Source organism: Cebidichthys violaceus, unplaced genomic scaffold (genome assembly GCF_023349555.1).
Source record: "Cebidichthys violaceus isolate CVI_PGR_0920_01 unplaced genomic scaffold, fCebVio1.0.p SCAF_115, whole genome shotgun sequence".
Lineage (NCBI taxonomy): Eukaryota > Metazoa > Chordata > Actinopteri > Perciformes > Stichaeidae > Cebidichthys > Cebidichthys violaceus.
In genome coordinates, this window is record NW_027176280.1 from 69,719 (window position 1) to 93,963 (window position 24,245).

At 38.8% G+C, this 24,245-nt stretch overlaps 2 protein-coding genes and 1 long non-coding RNA gene across 4 annotated transcripts; all 3 read left to right on the forward strand.

Moving 5' to 3' along the window:
* The first annotated feature begins 726 nt into the window (after positions 1-726).
* LOC137868524 (uncharacterized) lies at positions 727-3,535 on the forward strand. The gene is made up of 3 exons (XR_011102224.1): positions 727-862; positions 3,282-3,314; positions 3,437-3,535. It is a non-coding gene; the product is annotated as an uncharacterized lncRNA (long non-coding RNA).
* Positions 3,536-3,646: 111 nt separating this feature from the next.
* LOC137868528 (scavenger receptor cysteine-rich type 1 protein M130-like) lies at positions 3,647-6,542 on the forward strand. Its single transcript, XM_068705359.1, has 5 exons — positions 3,647-3,721; positions 5,098-5,412; positions 5,506-5,790; positions 6,114-6,237; positions 6,467-6,542. Exons 1-5 carry the CDS (start codon positions 3,703-3,705, stop codon positions 6,540-6,542), a joined length of 819 nt encoding a protein of 272 aa, XP_068561460.1. The 5' UTR covers positions 3,647-3,702.
* Positions 6,543-13,311: 6,769 nt separating this feature from the next.
* On the forward strand, positions 13,312-23,191 carry hpse (heparanase). Of its 2 annotated transcripts, none has more exons than XM_068705369.1 (12): positions 13,312-13,580; positions 15,731-15,855; positions 15,960-16,088; positions 16,347-16,520; positions 16,686-16,857; positions 17,046-17,093; positions 17,371-17,464; positions 17,569-17,675; positions 19,662-19,776; positions 20,189-20,310; positions 20,388-20,534; positions 22,001-23,191. In XM_068705369.1, exons 1-12 carry the CDS (start codon positions 13,369-13,371, stop codon positions 22,158-22,160), a joined length of 1,605 nt encoding a protein of 534 aa, XP_068561470.1. In that variant the 5' UTR covers positions 13,312-13,368; the 3' UTR covers positions 22,161-23,191. The 2 variants fall into 2 exon arrangements, with proteins under 2 accessions (XP_068561470.1, XP_068561471.1); XM_068705370.1 differs by having other exon boundaries at positions 20,189-20,275; positions 22,001-22,139.
* Positions 23,192-24,245: the final 1,054 nt, after the last annotated feature.

The window sequence follows — 24,245 nt, forward strand, 5'->3', positions numbered from 1 at the left end:
GGCATGTGAGCCCTTGTTGCTGTAGTTTATCTCCTTGGAGCAGAGGCTGCATTTAGCATACCCTGCCTTATTAATGTATTTAAAATACTGTGACAGCGGGAAGCTGTACTGCTCTCCCTTCACATCTGTTTAGACCTCCACCTTTATCCAGGCCCAGCTCCACTAACTGATTCTCTGCTCCTTTTTATGCTGCTAAAAAGCTGCACCTCCTTCATTTCATGTGTCACTCACACATGAGTCCTCCTGCTTCTTAGTCACACACAGAATGTAACTGGTTTTAACTGGTTTGGTCCTGTTCAGAAGAGGAAGGATAAGTTTTGAGTGACTATTTTATATAAGGCGTAAATGCAGTTTATATGGTTAATCATATCAAATAAAACAGTTTATATGTTTAATGGTTATACTTTGAATCAAAAAGTCACAGGTTATAATAGTTATACTTTTATGCTTTCATACTTTTCTACGATCTCTCAACAATGGACAGAAGAAGCTGATCATGTGACAGAGACTCTTCTCTGTAAAACTAAAGAAAGCCATCAGTAAAGCTCCACCTGTTCCTGTACCCAGATATACACCGAGGACAGCACAGAGACACTCAGACGGGCAGAGAGACGGGCAGAGAGACGGGCAGAGAGACGGACAGAGAGACGGGCAGAGAGACGGGCAGAGAGACGGGCAGAGAGACGGGCAGAGAGAAGGACAGAGAGACGGGCAGAGAGACGGACAGAGAGACGGACAGAGAGACGGGCAGAGAGACGGACAGAGAGACGGGCAGAGAGACGGGCAGAGAGACGGACAGAGACGGTCTACCTGGACGTCATGGATCCCCTGTTGATGTTGCTGCTGTTGCTGTGGAGCTCAGGTAGGACTCTGATTTGCAGATGATGTGTTTTATTACAATATTACTGTTATATCTTTAAACCAGAGAACAAACACACACGCTCACACTCATGCTCGCACACTCGCACACACATAAACATCCACTCGCACACACACAAACACACACACACACACACACACACATACACTCACACACATACACACATACACACACACACATACACACATACACTCACACACACAAACACTCACACACACACACACACAGTCACACACAAACACACACAGACACACACACACGCACACACACATAAACACACACACACATATACACTCGCACACACACCAACACACACATGTACACCCACACACATACACTCACAGACATACACTCACACTCACACACACACACTCACACTCACACACACACACATACATACTCACACTCACACACACACACTCACACTCACACACACATACATACTCACACTCACACACACACACACACACACACACACACACATAAACACATCCACACACACACATACACTCGAGTGAGGTCGTATTGTCGCGTCCTTCAAGGTTGTTGCGATCAAATAAAAAAGTTTCAAAATAAATAAATAATTCCTCGTGAATAATAATGAATTAAAGTGATTCATTATTGACTATGAACTGTACCAGCCTCCATGTTAAAATAAAAACACCTCATAAGTTTCCTCTTAGTTTGTAAAACGTGATGATGTTTCCTGAACTTTGTCAAATCGAATACATTCAAGTTAAAATCCAACATGTTAATCAAATCATAAGTCATTGTTTATATTGTAGTAAATGAATATTCATGTAGCCATTGTTTATTCAGTAATGGTCTCTGTGTGCAGTGTTTTATAGTGTTGGTGGTAGAGTCCTCCATAGATTCACACTCATGACTAATAGACAGGAAACGATGCAGCATGTGATCAGTGAGGCTGTTTGTATATCAGCCTCCCTGTTTCCTGTTCACTCTGCTACAGGAGGATCAGAGCCTAATGGGATCTGGCAGAAGCCTGTTTGGTTATTAGCAAGTATGGAAATTAAGTTATTGACATTCATACAATTATTAATATCAATAGGATTATTAACATATATTAACAATAACGGGGCAAAACCCTGGGATCAGTCACCAATAACCAAACTGTGGATTAAACAGTCAAAGTAGTATTCCCCTGCGACCCGACCCCGGATAAGCGGACGAAGATGAATGAATAAATGAATGAAAGTAGTATTCTACATTCAGATTGAATAGTGAAGGTTTGAATCACTTCACGCTACTATTACAACACACAACTATATGCTGACTCAACATTTACTGCTGCTGCTTCACATTAAAACACCTCAACGAGACAATCACAATGGGGGATTTATTGTGAAGAGCTTACAGGAAACACTGAGAGACCATCATGACTCGCTGCCTCTGATTGGCTGAACCCTTTTAAACCCTTTTAAACCCTTTACTGCCTGATAGTAATCAATGTAATATGTTGTTATTATCAGTAGTAGTTAGCAGCATCGTGTTCCAGTCACTGGTGGGGAAACACTGGAGACCCCTCACGGATGCAGCAAGCATAAATCACTCTTAAGGTTGTAAAAGGAGGAAGCGTTTAGGAGAGGAGACAAGGACAGGTCTAAAGAGTCCAAGTACAGGTTCAGCCATGAGGTGAGAGATGCTAAACAACTGTCCTCAGAGAAACTTCAACAGTTCTCAGCTAATGACTGCTTCTGTCTGAAGGCAAGGCAAGTTTATTAGTACAGCACATTTCAACAACAAGGCAATTCAAAGTGCTTCACATAAAATCATTAAAAGCATCAAAACATAAAGCAAAAGAAAAGGAGATTTAAAAACAATTAAGAACATTCATTGAAACATTAAAAACAGTCATTAAAACACTAAAAAGCTAAAAACAGAGTAATAGTTGCAGTGCAGTGTAAGGTTGACTTTTTACAGTGACCTGTAAACACACCGTTACAGTAGTCCAGTCCACTGAAGATAAATGCATGGACAAGTTTTTCCAAATGCTGAAAGCTTCTCACACTGAAGTACACTCAAGCAACACAAAGCTTGTTGTGGTTCTATGTGATGGTGGGTGTGTTGGAGATGTTTGGATGTGACCTGCTGTCTTATTAACTTTGGACATTTCTCTGTTTTTAGTCCCTCCCCTCAGGATGCTCTGCCTTCTGAGGGAAGCCCTTGTTAATACGAATTTAAATTAAAAAAATAATACATTTCCTGTTTGTTGTATTGTCACAGAAAAATATGACCCTTTAATCTACTCTTCTGTGATTGGCTGAAATGGAAGGAGACATCTAAAACACAGTCTTGTTTTTTATTGCAGGTTCAACTATAAATTGCAAATACATTTCTATTACATTTACTTAAAACAACAAATATGTGTCTATTTCTCCAGGACTCCAGGCTGAAGGAAATCACACATCAACAGGTGAATAGAGAAAGAAAAGAGAAATAAAGAACCAATGAAGCAGAACCAGCACTCAAGTTTTAGTTTTATATTTTATTAATTAAATTAATTTCTTTACTGACGACTCTCTTGTTTCTGTTCAGAAGCTGTCAGGTTGGTGGGAGGAGACAGTCGCTGTGCAGGAACACTGGAGCTGAAACATGAAGGAGACTGGAGACCAGTACATGACTCTGACTGGACCCTGAAGACAGCAGCTGTTGCCTGTAGAGATCTGGATTGTGGCTCTGCTGTTTCTATCAGACAGAGAGAGGAGTCCTCAGAGAGATCTGTGTGGAGGATCTACTCTGACTGTGTTTACTCTGGATCTGCTCTGAGAGATTGTGTAACATCAGATTCCTCTTCGTCCATCATGGATCTCACCTGCTCAGGTAAGCCCATCAGTGACATCATGTATGTGTCAATCTACTTCCTATGTTGTGGTCCAGTCCCTCCCTGACTACATCCTGGGAATCTGTGTATAAAACACTGTCTGAGGTGGCTCTATCCCTTCATGAGCCTTCACCTGTCTCTTCCTTATTCAGTGTACCGTTAAATTCCCCTTTGTCTGCTTTCAAACGTGACTTTTCTGCATGTTTAACTCTACTGGCTCAGCACCTGGTGTTGCTGAAGTGGAGACATGTTTCTTCATCAAGTTCAAGGCACATCTTCTGAGGTGTGGATACTTGTGTTCCATCAGTAAGTCCCATAACTCTTCATTCATGCCAGGTGTTTCCCTTGATTTGATCTCAATGTAAATGTGCAGTGAGAGAATCTCTGTCTCAGCAGCAGAGCTGTCCAGGTGGAACACTGATACTATTTAGCTCTCAGTGAAGCTCTTCTGATGTTCTCATGTTGCTCCTCATAGATGTCAAGCTGCACAATGTCTTTGTCCTGATGTTTCACTTCTGTCTGCATGTGAGGAAAGTTCACAGCGTTAAAGCCTACTTGACAGCAGTTGTGTCTTTTAAACGTGTTTCCTTCACTGATCCTGTTGATGACATGTTCATCAGAATCCTGCAGCTCTAAATCAGCTTCGTTGAACAGTAGAGGGAGATCTGTCACAAACACTGAATCCAGAAGCCACTGGTAGTCCTCTAGCTGTGCATCTTCTGCATGTGATGAAAGATTCAGAAAGTCTCACTGAATGTCAACAACAATGTTCCTCTGCTCAGCATCTTACATCAGTGTGCAGCAGTAGGTCTCTGTGTTCAAAGCCCTTCTCCTCCAAGTGAGTCCAGAATACCATTCTCTGTAGAGTCCTGGTCCCAACACAACTCACAGTCTTCAAGGCAACATCCCTCCCTTCTTTCATGTTGAACATCTTCACCACAACGCTTGCTGCTGAATTCTACATGATAATAAAGGAAGTAGAGGAACATTCTCTCTGTTAGCACAACATGATGAACCCAGTAGCACTAATCCGTCTCTGAGCTTCTGAGCTCCGTTTCCTAATGCAGCTCCAAAGTGTCCTATTTTGGTAAGACCACGCTCACACTGCAGACAAGACAGACGCTGTTTGAATCTCAGTAAACATGAAAAGAATCCTCCTCCAGTCTGACTAAATATGTTGAGTTCATGATCTTTGATATTTGTGTTTTGAGCTAACTTAGCTAGCTGATTACTGATTATTATTATTATAAATATTATTGACTTACTGTATTATTTAATCTCTCTTTAATCTGAATTATTGTTTCATGACATCTTGTTATTTAGTGTCTGGTGTCTTTTCTCTCTCTCTCTCTTTCATCTTCTATCATCTCTTCAGACTCTGTCAGGCTGGTGAATGGGACTAGTCTGTGCTCAGGCAGACTGGAGGTGAAGTCCAACCAGTCTAACCAGTGGTGGTCCTCAGTGTGTGAAGATGACTTTGACCAGCAGGATGCAGAGGTGGTCTGTAGGGAGCTTGGCTGTGGGGCTCCTTCAGTCCTCCAGGGGGCGCTCTATGGAGAAGTGGAGGCTCCAATGTGGACCAAAGAGTTCCAGTGTGGAGGCAATGAGTCTGCTCTGCTGGACTGTAGAAGCTCAGGCTCAGATAGAAACACCTGCTCACCTGGCAAAGCTGTTGGACTCACCTGCTCAGGTAGAAGAGGAGCTGCAGCTTTGATCTGGTTCACTTCTGTTCTACTGAAACTCACTTTGTTCTTTTACTGACGACTCTCTTGTTTCTGTTCAGAACCTGTCAGGTTGGTGGGAGGAGCCTGTCGCTGTGCAGGAACACTGGAGGTGAAACATCAAGGAGACTGGAGACCAGTAGAAGACTCTGACTGGAACCTGAAGGAAGCAGATGTTGCCTGTAGAGATCTGGACTGTGGCTCTGCTGTTTCTATCAGACAGAGAGAGGAGTCCTCACAGAGATCTGTGTGGAGGATCGACTCTGACTGTGTTCACTCTGGATCTGCTCTGAGGGATTGTTTAACATCATATTCTTCTTCCTCCATCGTGGATCTCATCTGCTCAGGTAAGCCCATCAGTGACATCATCTATGACATCATCTCTGACAGCAATGTTTCCAGTATGTTCCTTCCTCTGTCACAGTGACAGTAAGTGGGTTTCCATTGGACTGAACTGTAAAGTTATCCAGGACAACGACATCCTGAAGTGTAGAGAGGTGGGCTTGTTTCTGGAAGCTTCAAACCCTCCATAGACTGCTGAGCTTCACCTGAGAGGACACACCTGTCTGTCTGTCTGTCTGTCAGACCTGTGACATCACGTCCTTATTCATGGTCCATCTTGTTCAACGGAGGGTAAACATGAACTTTCATCATCTCTCTGTGTTTACAGACCTGCTGCTTCAGCCAATCATCACTGTGTCCTCCTCAATGTACGGGGTCTCTGAGGCCCAGCAGCAGGGGGCTCGGGCGCTCAGGCGCTCCAACTTCACCATCCTCTGCTCCATCCAGCCACAGTACCCAGGAGGCTCCTTCCAGCTCACCTTCACCTCCTCCAACTCAGCACACAACTACACCCAACCAGCTGTCAATCACTCTGTCCACTTCCTGTTTCCTGCTGCAGAGCCCGCCCACCAAGGAAGCTACAGCTGTGTTTATCACCTCTATGTTTTTAATCATACCTTCTCCTCTGAGAGCCGTCTGCTCTCCATCACTGTCTCGGGTAATCTGACTGTTTACATGCAGGTTTGAAGATGATTGGTCCAAACTGACTGAAGATGATCAGCTGACCACAGAGTCCATGTTGTTGTTTGTGGAATGACTCTGTGACTCCTGTCATTGTGTTACACATGTCATATAGTAACCAAACCTAAACACAGTCTATCAAAGACAACAGCTAACAATCTACTGTAGGACAGAGCAGGTTTGGTTACCAGGATAACTCTGGTTCTCTGAGAACTGAAGCACCTTCTGACGTGACCAATCACAAAGCTCCACTGCCACCACATCAGTCATAACACCCCTTAACCCCCAACTCTCCATTTTTAAGTGTTCCTCCACCAATCAGAAGCAAGAAGGGCGGTGTGCTCCAATACCTCACTCAGAGAACCAGGGTTATCCTGGAAACCAAACGCTGAGACAGTCGTTAACGACAGCGATTACGCTTTCTATTGACTCTTCACTAAGTCCCGCCCCTCTAAAGCTGACTGGCCAATCATAGCGTAGCATGGTCCAGCTCTGACCAGGAGCTCTGGTGATGAAAACAGGACGTAGGTGATAACATCATTGTAACATGAAACCAAGACTAACCAGATTCTCTCTAGTGTCCACCAGGGGGCGACTCCTCTGGTTGTATAGAAGTCTAGTCTAAAATGACTCTACTTCTCTCTTGATTTATTCCCTCAGTAAACATTGTAAACATGAGTTTATGGTCTCAATCTCTAGTTTACAGTCTTCTTCAATACAGCATGATGTTCATTTAGTACATTATGCTCCATTTAGAGTCAAACAGACCATAAAGCAGGGGATGCTTTAGGGGTGGGGCTACACGCTGATTGACAGGTCTCGACCAGAGACGTATACGGCGTCTCTACGTCACTCCTCCTCAGTCCTAATATGGTCACTTCCTGTTCACTGGTTGTGAAAACCAAGATGGTGACGGCCACAGTCCACAAACCAGTGAGTGACGTCTTGAGGACTACGTCCACTTCTTCTCTAATGTCTGTGGTTCAAACAGTGAACATGAAGTAAACATGAAGAGTAATACGTGTCAGTGGTTGTAGGTTTCAGGGTCAATGGAGCTGTTGGACTCATGATGTCGTGTGATGTGATGACTGTCCATGTGTTTCTTCAGATCCATTACCTCTGATCATCAAAGCGATCGTCCTGCCGCTGACTCTGCTGGTGGTGAACGTTGCCCTTTACTTCTACTGTAAGGTACTGACACACGTCTGTTGTTTAGACCAGCGACTGAAATGAAGCTCTCGCTCTGTGTTCAGTGAACTGAAGACAGGAGTGTGCTGTCATGTCTCTCCAGGCCAGCAGGGGGCGGATGCCGTTCAGACAGAAGAACACTGAGCTGGATCATTATATCCTGGGTGTTCCTGCAGCTGAAGAAGAAGAAGGAGCTCAGGGAGCAGAGTAGCTCCTCCAAGGAGCTCATCTCACATCCAGATGTTCTCTATCACACAACCACCATCAGCTCCCTTTGATACGCATGTTCCCTTGAACCAGAAGGTTGAATATGATATCACATTATTACAGCCTGTCTTTGTTACTCTCAACAATGTGTTGGTCTCTCCATACCTTCTGACTTCCTGTCTGTGGCTCTCACCTCCAAGCCCATTGGTTCCTGCTGAAGACGTGAATCTTTAAAAACACCTCACAGATATAAAGTTTCATTTAAAAGTAGACTTGAGAGCAGGTTTACCAGAGTCCAAGCAGAAACCAAAGACTATCAGGATCAATGTTAATGTGATGTATTAGAACAAACATGAAACATTGACTCATATCTTCTACATTCTGTAGAACGATTCTCGATGTTGACAATCTGTTATTTCACAAGAATTTTTCTTATTATTGTACTTCATGAATTGACAACAATATTTAAGGAATTTTATCATTAAGGTCTTTTTTCATCATTTTTATTTATCCAAACACACCAACATCATACACAGATACAAAGACTCGGCCTGTGAGAATGCAAACAACACACAACAACACACAATAACACACACAACAACACACACAACACACAACAACACACAACAACACACACAACACACAACAACACACAACAACACACAATAACACACACAACACACAACAACACACAACAACACACAACAACACACACAACACACAATAACACACACAACACACAACAACACACAACAACACACAACACACACAACACACACAACACACAACAACACACAACAACACACAATAACACACACAACACACAACAACACACAATAACACACACAACACACACAACACACAACAACACACAACAACACACAATAACACACACAACACACAATAACACACACAACACACAACAACATACAACAACACACAACAACACACACAACACACAACAACACACAACAACACACAATAACACACAATAACACACAACAACAACACACACAACACAACAACACACAATAACACACACAACAACACACAACAACACACAATAACACACACAACACACAACAACACACAACAACAACACACAATAACACACACAACACACACAACACACAATAACACACACAACACACACAACATACAACACACAATAACACACACAACACACAACAACACACAATAACACACACAACAACACACACAACACACAACAACACACAACAACACACACAACACACAACAACACACAACAACACACAATAACACACACAACACACAACAACACACAACAACACACAACAACACACACAACACACAATAACACACACAACACACAACAACACACAACAACACACAACACACACAACACACAACAACACACAATAACACACACAACACACAACAACACACAATAACACACACAACACACACAACACACAACAACACACAACAACACACAATAACACACACAACACACAATAACACACACAACACACAACAACATACAACAACACACAACAACACACACAACACACAACAACACACAACAACACACAATAACACACAATAACACACAACAACAACACACACAACACAACAACACACAATAACACACACAACAACACACAACAACACACAATAACACACACAACACACACAACACACAATAACACACACAACACACACAACATACAACACACAATAACACACACAACACACAACAACACACAATAACACACACACACACAACACACAACAACACACAACAACACACAACAACACACACAACACACAACAACACACAACAACACACAATAACACACAATAACACACAATAACACACACAACACACAACAACACACAACAACACACAATAACACACACAACACACAACAACACACACAACATACAACACACAATAACACACACAACACACAACAACACACAATAACACACACAACACACAACAACACACAATAACACACAACAACACACAACAACACACAATAACACACACAACACACACAACATACAACACACAATAACACACACAACACACAACAACACACAATAACACACACACAACACACACAACACACAATAACACACACAACACACAACAACACACAATAACACACAACACACACAACACACAACAACACACAACAACACACAATAACACACAACAACACACAATAACACACACAACACACAACAACACACAACAACACACACAACAACACACAACAACACACAACAACACACACAACACACAACAACACACAACAACACACAATAACACACACAACACACACAACACACAATAACACACACAACAACACACACAACACACACAACATACAACACACAATAACACACACAACACACAACAACACACAATAACACACACACAACACACAACAACACACAACAACACACAACAACACACACAACACACAACAACACACAATAACACACAATAACACACAACAACACACAATAACACACACAACACACAACAACACACAACAACACACACAACAACACACAACAACACACAACAACACACACAACACACAACAACACACAACAACACACAATAACACACACAACACACACAACACACAATAACACACACAACAACACACACAACACACACAACATACAACACACAATAACACACACAACACACAACAACACACAATAACACACACACAACACACAACAACACACAACAACACACAACAACACACACAACACACAACAACACACAATAACACACAATAACACACAATAACACACACAACACACAACAACACACAACAACACACAATAACACACACAACACACAACAACACACACAACATACAACACACAATAACACACACAACACACAACAACACACAATAACACACACACAACACACAACAACACACAACAACACACAACAACACACACAACACACAACAACACACAACAACAAACAATAACACACACAACACACAACAACACACAACAACACACAATAACACACAATAACACACAATAACACACACAACACACAACAACACACAACAACACACAATAACACACACAACACACAACAACACACAATAACACACACAACACACAACAACACACAACAACACACACAACACACAATAACACACACAACACACAACAACACACAATAACACACAACACACACAACACACAACAACACACAACAACACACAATAACACACAACAACACACAATAACACACACAACATACAACAACACACAACAACACACACAACACACAACAACACACAACAACACACACAACACACAACAACACACAATAACACACAACAACACACACAACACACAACACACACAACACACAACAACACACAATAACACACACAACAACACACACAACACACAATAACACACACAACAACACACACAACACACAATAACACACACAACAACACACAACAACACACAACAACACACAATAACACACACAACACACAACTTGGTCAGTTCTGCTTGAAATGTTCTGACTCTGGCAGTCATACCTTCAAATGCAGCGTCTCTGTCGTGACTTGGATCCATTCTGTGAGTGTTTGTGGGCTCTTCCAGTTTCTCAGAATGAGTCTTGCTGCCACAATGAAACCAGTTAATGTCAGCCGGGCCTCTGCTTTGGTGAGGCCCGGTGGGACAAGCCATTTGTCTCAGAGTAGACTTAGTTGTGGGGATTCGGGTAAAGGCCGTTAGAGCCACCCTTCTAGTTTCTTCAGTACCACCTTCCAAAAGGCCTCACCTTGGAACAGATGTAGAAAAGTGTCCATTTCTTCAGTACATTTCCAGCGTTTGCTCTCCTGCTTTAAGCCCATTTCATACAGTTTCAGGGGTGTGAAGTAATACCTATGTACACGTTTGTAATGGATGAACTTGCTTCTTGCATCCCTTGAAGCCCAGCTTACATTTGTTATGAATTGTTTCCATACATCTTCCCTAATCTCATTGCTAAGATCCTTTTGCCATATCAGTCTCAGGCCTTCGCACATTCTAGTTTGAATATTTTACATTTTCCTATAAAACATAGAGTGTCTAAGGTACGGGAAGCACTTAGGAACTCTGGACCCTTATTCTCTTGTCTCTTCTCGTTTCAGTCCAAACACTTCTTAAAGGTCCTGAACTGATCTAAAGGAGCCATCTCCATAGAGATCTCTGACAACATGTATCCCATAGAAACATGTTTGTTTGTGTTGAGATCTCCAGAATCTTTGTTCCATCTGTTTTCTGGTGTTTTTGTGATAGCGAGTTCAGAACCTGAGATGGTGCTGTCAGGACCCGCTCCACTTTGACCCACGTGGGGTTGGATTCATAATGTGTCCAGTGCCGCGCTAGTTTATTCATTTCAATGCTGTTATATATGTCCATGTTTGAAGAGCTAGTCCCTCACTATCTCTTGAGGCAAAGACTTTTTTCATACTAATTGTCGGCCTTTTGTCATTTCATAAAGACGCCTTCATTAGATGATTTTATTGTTTGAGGATTCAGAAATGGTTGCTGGTATCATCATAGAGATGTCATTCAACTGTGGATCTACCACCATCTTAATCATATTCATTTTATCCCCATAAAGTAAGATTTATCAATTTCCATTTGTCTAAATTTAACTTCATTTTTTGCATTAAAGGGTTTATATTAATAGAAGTTATGTTTTCGATATCTGAACGCAGCCTAATACCCATATTTCAATCCTCTTGGGTCCATTTAAACTGGAATGTATCGAAGAATGTTTTTAGGATTTTGCATGTTTTTTATAATGAAGGATTTTGTATATTTCATAAGAATGCTTTAATTAATTAAGGATTTTGCTTAAATTGTAAACATTTTGCTCAATTTTGTAATTAAGGAAATTTATCCCATAGAATTTTGTTTATTATTTTACTTCATGAATTTACTTACTTTTGTAATCAAGGAATGTACTGTTTGTTATAACATGTTCATGAAGGAATTTAGAACTTTTGTCTGAAGGAAATTACCTTTTTAATGAGAATTTAGCTTATTTTGTACTTCATGAAGTTACAATATTATGTAATTAAGGATTTTGCTTATGAATAAGAATGTTGTAATTATGGATGTTTCGTATTTCATTAGTTTATTACATTTTCTAAAAAAGATGTTTAATTATTTCATAAGGATTCAGCGTACATCTACATTTCATAATAACTTTGATTATTTTTGTATTTAAGTACTTTGATTACTTTTGTATTTAAGTACTTTGATTACTTTTGTGCTAAAGTGATTTTCAAACAAAATCTCCTCCGAACTAACCAAATACTTTATACTTCAGTACTGTGAAGGTGTGACCTGATGTAGTACTTTATAGTACTAAAAGTAGATCCGGCTCGGTGTGAACAGTCCATGCGGAAGAAGGTCGCTGGTCTCCGGCTGTGAAACAGGAAGTGTCGGAGCTCCAGTCTGTCTTCATGGAGTCCGCCGTTCTACTGCTGGTCCTGGTCCTGGTTCTCTGGAACCAGACTACTGGATCCGGAGTCCAGCTCATCAGAGACCCGGACCGGAACTCTTCTGCCGTGGAGCTGGATCTCTCCGCGGTGATCCGCCGCGTGGACCGACGCTTTCTGTCCGTCACCATCGACGCGAGTCTGTCGTCAGAGGAGAAGTTCATGTCCCTGCTGAGGTGCGTGTGTGTCGGCGTCCGCTGCTCCGCGACGAGCCGCTGAATCAGGCTGTTCATAGAGGACGTTTAATAATGATGAATATATTAATACAGATGTTTAATAATGATGAATATATTAATACAGATGTTTAATAATGATGAATATATCAATACAGATGTTTAATAATGATGAATATATTAATACAGGTGTTAATAATGATGAATATATTAATACAGGTGTTAATAATGATGAATATATTAATACAGATGTTTAATAATGATAAATATATTAATACAGATGTTTAATAATGATGAATATATTAATACAGATGTTTAATAATGATGAATATATTAATACAGACGTTTAATAATGATGAATATATCAATACAGATGTTTAATAATGATGAATATATTAATACAGGTGTTAATAATGATGAATATATTAATACAGATGTTTAATAATGATAAATATATTAATACAGATGTTTAATAATGATGAATATATTAATACAGATGTTTAATAATGATAAATATATTAATACAGATGTTTAATAATGATGAATATATTAATACAGATGTTTAATAATGATAAATATATTAATACAGATGTTTAATAATGATGAATATATTAATACAGACGTTTAATAATGATAAATATATTAATACAGACGTTTAATAATGATGAATATATTAATACAGACGTTTAATAATGATAAATATATTAATACAGATGTTTAATAATGATGAATATATTAATACAGACGTTTAATAATGATAAATATATTAATACAGATGTTTAATAATGATGAATATATTAATACAGACGTTTAATAATGATAAATATATTAATACAGATGTTTAATAATGATGAATATATTAATACAGACGTTTAATAATGATAAATATATTAATACAGATGTTTAATAATGATGAATATATTAATACAGACGTTTAATAATGATACATATATTAATACAGATGTTTAATAATGATGAATATATTAATACAGATGTTTAATAATGATAAATATATTAATACAGATGTTCAATAATGATGAATATATTAATACAGACGTTTAATAATGATAAATATATTAATACAGATGTTTAATAATGATGAATATATTAATACAGATGTTTAATAATGATAAATATATTAATACAGATGTTTAATAATGATGAATATATTAATACAGATGTTTAATAATGATAAATATATTAATACAGATGTTTAATAATGATGAATATATTAATACAGATGTTTAATAATGATGAATATATTAATACAAATGTTTAATAATGATGAATATAATAATACTGATGTTTAATAATGGTGGATATATTAATACAGAAAATGTTTATTTAATAATACAGATGTTTATTTAATAATACAGATGTTTATTTCATAATACAGATGTTTATTTCATAATACAGATGTTTATTTTGTAATACAGATGTTTCAGTGGATTTAATCTGCTTCATTTTGTTACACTTCTCTGATCTGTTAACTTCCTTTAAAGCCAATTAAAATCTAAGATCCTCTCAAAGTTAATATTATTGTTATTAATATGAACTGTTATTATTATTGTTATTATTAATATGAACTATTATTAATATTAATAATATTAATATGAACTCTTATTAATGTTAATAATGATATTAATATTATTAATATGAACTATTATTAATTCTATTAATATGAAAATGAGCTCAGAGGAAAACATGTTTTTATAAAGAGCTTAAACTCTGAGTTTCAGTCAAACATTGAACAATGATGTCATCAGGTCACGTGACGAGATTTAAATATACTCAGGTACTTGTACTTCATGTGAGTACAGGTACTTCATTGTACTTCATGTATTTTATGTATTTAAACTGTATTGTTTCATCTCTAGTGTTTGTTCAATATTCAATGATGGATGAATATTAATAACTGTGTCTTGTAATAAAAGTGTTCATTCTGTTTAAAGATGACATTTTCATGTATTTGTACTTCAGTGGATCCTCTCAGTCCACATTAAAATTATTTATTTGTATCTTGTATTCTTCACAAGCTTTACATTCAGAAGTTCAGTTGGTCAGAGAATAATAAACTATCAATATTATTATTATTAATAATAATAATAATAATAATAATGATAATAATGATATGTGTTGTTTTGTCCTCTCAGCTCTCCAAAGATCAGGACTCTGGCCAAAGCTTTAAGTCCATGTTTCCTGAGGTTTGGGGGGACGAGACAAGACTTCATGGTCTTCAGCCCTCAGAGGTCTCATCAGGACTCTGGTTCCTCTGAAGGTACCAACAGGTTCCTCTGGATATTACTGTGTGTGTATGTATATATGTATATGTATATATATATATATATATATATATATATATATCAATAATCCTGTGATTAGATGGCTCATGTGATCAGATGGAGCTTCCTTCGTGGCTCGAGGACAAACTGAAGAAAGACTGGACCCAACAACAGCTGATCCTGATCAGAGAAGACCTGCAGAGGAAGTACAGAAGAGTGAAGTTCACAGGTATTCTCAGAATGTTCTCCTTAAGATCACATGACGTGTTGTAATCAGAGTACTCAGTAACTTATTTTAAACGATCAACGTAGAGACTCATCTTCATGAACTGTTGAAATAAACATCAGGAGTCCCTCAAGGCTCAACACCTGGACCACTACTTTAGCTGATTGTGTACTTTTACTGCAGTGATGTTTTGAAAGCTGTAGTACTGTATTAATACTTGTACTGCAGTAAAGGGTCTGAGTACTTGTCCTCTGCTCTCAGAGTATACTGTGGACCTCCTGAACTCCTTCTCTAACTGCTCTGGGATGGATCTGATCTTCGGGCTGAACGCTTTGCTCAGAACCGCCGACAACATCTGGAACAGCAGCAACGCCGCCTCGCTGCTGAAGTACTGTGAGTCCAGACGGTACCGGATGTCCTGGGAGCTCGGCAACGGTACGCTATCGGGACAAAGTGTGTGTGTGTGTGTGTGTGTATATATATATATATATATATATATATATATATATATATATATATATATATACACACACACGCATCATGTGACTTTATCTGTCTGGTTAAACAGCAACAGGAAGTGACATCATGTGACTTTATCAGAACCGAACAGCTTCCAGAAGAAGGCCGGGGTCCGAGTGGACGGGTATCAGCTGGGACGAGACTTCACTCGTCTCAGAGAGATGATGTCACGATCCACATTCTACCACGATGCCGGTTTGTTTGGACCGGACGTGGGTCAGCCTCGAGACCACCGGGCCCACGTCTTGGAGGGGTGAGAGGTCACCGCAGAGTCAGCACAACTTAATAATACACAATGTTTTAATAACATGCAAATAATAAAATAACAAACCCAACATTTCATACAACAATTCTTGAATTATCAACAATAATAACGATGATTATAATAACAACAATAATATCTAATCCAGATTAAATCACATTGACTTGTTTCTGCTGCAGGTTCCTTCAGACCGGAGCAGAGGCTGTAGACGCCTGTACCTGGCACCAGTGAGTTCACCTGTACTTTAACTCAGAGTACATGTATACACACTGACTGTGTACTCAGTGTGTACTTTATAAAGTACACATCACACACACACTCCATTTACTTCCACTTTTGCCACGTTACCAAATTCTTCCCATATTGTTTATTGAAGAGAGATTATGTGGATTCTATGTTAAAGAGACTGCAAAGCGTTTATTAAAGTTAATGTTTGATGTTTTTATTGCTCAATGTGTGTGAATAATAAAAGTATTCATTCCTTCACTCTGTCCTGTTTCCTAGTTATTACGTGAACGGGAGAGACACGTCTTTGGAGGATTTTCTGGATCCTAAAGTTCTCGACACTCTGGCCTTAAAGACCAAAGAAGTCCTGAAGGTAATAATGTGCAGAAGTAGACGGATACTTTGACCCCTCGTGTTTGATATGAGTGACATAAAGATATTAAAGTGTTAAAGTGGATGTTTTCTGCTCTGGTTTAGAAAGTGAAGCTGGTTTCTCCTGATAAACCGGTTTGGCTCGGAGAGACGAGCTCAGCGTACGGAGGAGGAGCTGTTGGTCTGTCGGACACGTTCGTCGCAGGATTCATGTGAGTTCATTCTTTATGTCTTTAAGTAAGACTTTAAATAAGACCGGGTCCATATCAAGTCAAGACCGAGTCCAAATCCAGTCAAGACCGAGTCCAAATCCAGTCAAGACCGAGTCCAAACCGAGTCCAAATCCAGTCAAGACCGAGTCCAGAGGCCAAAAAGACACAACAGGTGAACATTTAGTTGGAGGTCTAATAATTATTCAATTTGTCAATTAGTCGTTTGACTGAAAGTTGAGCAGAAACTGTTTTAATAATTAATCATTTGGTCATTTTTAGGGACAACAATCTTTAAAAAGCTAGTTGCAGCTTCTCAGATGTGAATGTTTGCTGTTTTGTTTTGTCTTCTATGGTAATAAATTAAATATCTGTGTTTTTGACTGTTTTAAAGACGTCACATTGCAGCTCTACATTCAGTAGAATAAGTTGAAGTATAACATCATCACTCTGTACAGTTATTTAGAAAACAACTGAACAGTTTGAAACAGGAAACTATTTAAATTAACCCAAAAGTTGCATTATTTGATGAACCTGTGATCAGTTCTAAGAGCTGCATTTGTTCTAAAAACCAGTGAACTGGACTCAGTCGGGAGCTGAAGGTCTGATTTCCTGCCTGATTATCTTAAACAGGAGGGTCGTGGTCTCTCAGGAGGTCTACGTGTAGTTTATTGAGTTTACTGATTACCCAGCAGCCCTCTGGTCTCATGACAAAACTGAAAGCTGCTCACTCACACACACGTTTCTGTATAATGTTCACGCGTCGGTGTTATTAAAACATGTTTCTGTTTTGTTACTGTGTTTTTAACACATCTTTTAGTGTCATTAACACACATTTATGTTTACACACGTTTCTATCATTAACACGTTGATGTGTTATTAACACATTTCTATGTTATTAACACATTTCTGTGTTAACATGTTTACGTTAATTATGTGTTAATAACATGTTGATGTGTTAATAACACGATGTGATGTTATTTGTTAACACACTGCTGTGTTATTAACATGTTATTAACACACTGCTGTGTTATTGACATATTATTAACACACGTTGATGTGTTATTAACACGATGTGATGTTATTTGTTATTGACATGTTATTAACTCATGTTGCTGTGTTATCAATATGTTATTAGCTCATGTTGATGTGTTATCAACATGTTATTAACACGCGTTGATGTGTTAATAACATGTTATTAACACATGTTGATGTGTTATCAACATGTTAACACATGTTGTGTTATCAACATGTTATTAACACACGTTGATGTGTTATTAACACGCATTGATGTGTTATTAACACGTTATTAACATACGTTGATGTGTTATCAACACGTTATTAACATATGTTGATGTGTTATCAACATGTTATTAACACGCGTTGATGTGTTATCAACATGTTATTAACACGCGTTGATGTGTTATCAACATGTTATTAACACGCGTTGACGTGTTATCAACATGTTATTAACACGCATTGATGTGTTATTAACACATTATTAACACACGTTGATGTGTTATCAACATGTTATTAACATATGTTGATGTGTTATCAACACGTTATTAACACACGTTGATGTGTTATCAACATGTTATTAACATGCGTTAATGTGTTATCAACATGTTATTAACATACGTTGATGTGTTATCAACACGTTATTAACATACATTGATGTGTTATCAACATGTTATTAACATGCGTTAATGTGTTATCAACATGTTATTAACATACGTTGATGTGTTATCAACACGTTATTAACATACGTTGATGTGTTATCAACATGTTATTAACACGCGTTGATGTGTTATCAACATGTTATTAACACACGTTGATGTGTTATCAACATGTTATTAACACGCGTTGATGTGTTATCAACATGTTATTAACACGCGTTGATGTGTTATCAACACGTTATTAACACACGTTGATGTGTTATCAACACGTTATTAGCTCATGTTTCAGTGCTGTGACTTTACCTGTCTACAGGTGGTTGGATAAACTGGGCCTGGCAGCCAGACTGGGTCTGGATGTTGTGATGCGGCAGGTGTTCATTGGTTCTGGGAGTTATCACCTGGTGGATGAAAACCTGGATCCTCTTCCTGTGAGATGTTTTAGAACTTCATAACTTAATTTATTAAATGAATTCAGTGTTTAGCAATAGTTTAACATTACATATGTATCCTTTTTAACAATAACCACTGATATAATTACTCAAGTTTAGGACTGAGGTGCATTTTTTAAATGTATGTTCTATTAATTGTGTTGACAGATTGAACATCTAATGTGTGATGATTTTATTAAATGACTATTAGATTAAATTAATGTCTCGTTGACCAGAGAAACAACAGAAATGCTCTAAACATTCTAACTTGAATCTCATGTAGGTTGGCTGTTTGCTAACGTGTGAGTCCGCTAACGTCACATGATGATAGCGTGTCAGTTGGTGTGTTGTCAGCTTGTTTCCTAAATGCTGACCCTGTGTCCTGTGTCCTGTGTCATGTGTCCTCTCTCAGGACTACTGGCTGTCTGTTCTCTACAAGAGACTCGTTGGTCCGGAGGTTTTGAAAGTTGGGTTTTCCGTCGTTGCTCAGAGGAACAGAGTGAGACTTTATCTGCACTGTGCCGACAAGAAGAGGTGCTCCAGCTTTAACATCTCACTCAGTGATTCTGTCTGTGGGTAATGTGCTGACTCGTGTCTTTGCTCCTGTATAGTTACGGAGGCGGAGCCGTCACGTTGATTTCTATGAACCTCGGTCAGAAGCCGGCCAGCATCTCTGTTCCTGCTGTCGTCTCCTCAAACACAGTCGAGGCGTTTGTCCTCCAGTCCGACCGGCCGGGGAAGGAGGGGCTCTACTCCAGGTGATCAATGCGCCCATTGATCTTCATCAATACACCCATTGATCGTGTGTCATGTGGAAAGTCACGTTTCATCTCATGCTTTTAATCTGAAACAGTCAACCACTTCCTGTCCAGTGAAAACATCGTATCTCCAGATGTGCTTCAGGTTTCCTTCATTTAGCCTTTAGCTACATGAAGTCTTTACTGATCAGCTGGAAGAAGCTCCGTCACAACGCTGAGAACAGTTTGTTCTTTGTAGAGATACGAGGTTCTCACAGGAACATGTGGTGATCTTATAGAATAAGAAGCTTTAATGTAGATTAAACTAAACGGGTTAACATGCTACATACATATTAATGCAGCAGTATTATTAATCCATGTATATGTCTATATTTAAACGTGTGTATATAGTTATAACAATTAGTAGTTCCTCTTTAGCGTTCTCCTTTAAATCTAACTGTTTAAACTGAATAGAGACTTAAATCTTAAAAGGAGCCTGTTCATCCTTTAATATCCCAGAATCCTCTCTGGGTTGTTTCCCGTTACATGTTTATAAGTGAAACGTTTTCCTCACTTTGTCTGCTGGTTGATGGGTACCTGAATGCAGCACGATGCTGCCTGTTGATTGGATCAGTGAAGACGTCACATGACACAGAGGAACAGATGCTGCTGTTATGTAACGTTCAGGCTCTCGTCTCAGTGTGGGACAGCGACTTGTGATTCAGTGATGACGCGTTAACGGTCTCTAAATCCATTCAGGTGTTCATGGAAACATTGAGTCTGTGACCATATCTGGACTGAGGAGGAGTGACGTAGAGACCTGTCAATCAGCGTGTAGCCCCGCCCCTAAAGCATCTCCTGCTTTATGGTCTGTTTGACTCTAAATGGAGCATAATGTACTAAATGAACATCATGCTGTATTGAAGAAGACTGTAAACTAGAGATTGAGACCATAAACTCATGTTTACAATGTTTACTGAGGGAATAAATCAAGAGAGAAGTAGAGTCATTTTAGACTAGACTTCTATACAACCAGAGGAGTCGCCCCCTGGTGGACACTAGAGAGAATGCAACTTCAACACATGAAGAACTGGAGAACTTTAAAGAAGCAGAGGTTGTCTCCTGGATAGAACGCCTTTCCTTAATCATCTAATCTATTAGCAGCTTCAATAACAAAGATAAAGGTTGTAAATAAACCAGCTGTGTGATCTAATCTCTGCTTGTATTCAATGTTGTTATGTTCCATCTCTAACCCTTAATGTTAATGTCCTCCATGTTAACCTTTCTTTCTTCCTATGATAATCTGTGTGTAACATTAAACACCTGATGGTGGGACACGTTGTACTCTACCAGGTAGATTAGTAGTGATTACTGCTCATTATGTGTTTTTAGTGTAACTATACCTATACGTGTAGAGGAGTAGAAGTATAAGGTGGTATAGTTTAAGTCCAGTACTTGAGTTAAAGTACTTTGTGTTTGTGCTGCAGGTGTGTGAAGCTGAACGGAGACGTGTTGAAGATGGTGGACGATAAAACTCTTCCCGACCTTAAAGGAACTCGTCTTCTTCCATCTGAACATCTGCAGCTTCCTGCTTTCTCTCTGAACTTCTTCGTCTTCACAGACGCTGCTGCTGCAGCCTGTATGTGACAGGTGACTCCTCACCTGTACTGGTGCCGGCAGGTGAGACAATGACATCACCTGTCCAGGTACCAGTGGGTGAGGCACTGACATCACCTGTCCAGGTATCAGCGGGTGAGACAATGACATCACCTGTCCAGGTACCAGTGGGTGAGGCACTGACATCACCTGTCCAGGTATCAGCGGGTGAGACAATGACATCACCTGTCCAGGTACCAGTGGGTGAGGCACAGACATCACCTGTCCAGGTATCAGCGGGTGAGACAATGACATCACCTGTATGACATCACCTGTCCAGGTACCAGCGGGTGAGACAATGACATCACCTGTATGACATCACCTGTATGACATCACCTGTCCAGGTACCAGCGGATGAGACACTGACATCACCTGTCCAGGTACCAGTGGGTGAGACACTGACATCACCTGTATGACATCACCTGTCCAGGTACCAGTGGGTGAGACACTGACATCACCTGTATGACATCACCTGTCCAGGTACCAGCGGGTGAGACAATGACATCACCTGTATGACATCACCTGTCCAGGTACCAGCGGGTAAGACACTGACATCACCTGTCCAGGTACCAGCGGGTGAGACACTGACATCACCTGTCCAGGTACCAGCGGGTGAGACAATGACATCACCTGTATGACATCACCTGTCCAGGTACCAGCGGGTAAGACACTGACATCACCTGTCCAGGTACCAGCGGGTGAGACACTGACATCACCTGTCCAGGTACCAGTGGGTGAGACACTGACATCATCTGTATGACATCACCTGTCCAGGTACCAGCGGGTGAGACACTGACATCACCTGTATGACGTCACCTGTATGACATCACCTGTCCAGGTACCAGCAGGTGAGACAATGACATCACTTGTATGACATCACCTGTATGACATCACCTGTCCTGGTGCCGGCAGGTGAGACACTGAAGACTGTAGATGGAGGTGGATTCTTTTCATGATGATGATTCTGGAGTTTCTTATTTACAGAAAATATTGTATTGTTAATAAAGTTTTTTTTGGTCTGATCTTCAAAGTTTGTCTAAAATACTGGTCAACTCATTGTACAATAACTGCTCCAGTACTCCTTTACTGCATTAAAAGTACTAATACTCACTATCAAAATACTCCACTACTAGTAAAGGTCCTGAAATCTAAACCTTACTGAAGTAAAAGTATTGATTGATGAGTAAAATGTTTTACCATTTTATCTGATGATATTCTGGATTAATATTAATGAATGTAGTGGAGTAAAGGTACAATATGTACCTCTGAGGTGTAGTACAGTATATAAGAGGAGGAGGAGGAGGAAGAAGAGGAGGAGGAAGAGGAGGAAGAAGAAACAAAATAAATGCAACTCAGAGTTATTGTTATTAGTTATGTTATTGGTTATTAGTTATGTTATTAGTTATATGTTATGTTATTGGTTATTAGTTATATGTTATTGGTTATTAGTTATGTTATTAGTTATATGTTATATGTTATTAGTTATATGTTATTAGTTATGTTATTAGTTATATGTTATTAGTTATTAGTTATAGGTTATTAGTTATGTTATTAGTTATTAGTCATATGTTATTAGTTATATGTTATTAGTTATTAGTTATATGTTATTAGTTATTAGTTATGTTATTAGTTATATGTTATTAGTTATTAGTTATATGTTATTAGTTATGTTATTAGTTATTAGTTATATGTTATTAGTTATATGTTATTAGTTATGTTATTGGTTATTAGTTATGTTATTAGTTATGTTATTAGGTATTAGTTATATGTTATATGTTATTAGTTATATGATATTGGTTATTAGTTATATGTTATGTTATTAGTTATATGTTATTAGTTATGTTATGTTATTAGTTATATGTTATTAGTTATTAGTTATGTTATTAGTTATTAGTTATATGTTATTCGTTATGTTATTAGTTATATGTTAGTGGTTATGTTTTGTTATTAGTTATATGTTATTAGTTATTAGTTATATGTTATTAGTTATGTTATGTTATTAGTTAAGTTATGTTATTAGTTATATGTTATTAGTTATATGTTATTAGTTATTAGTTATTAGTTATATGTTATTAG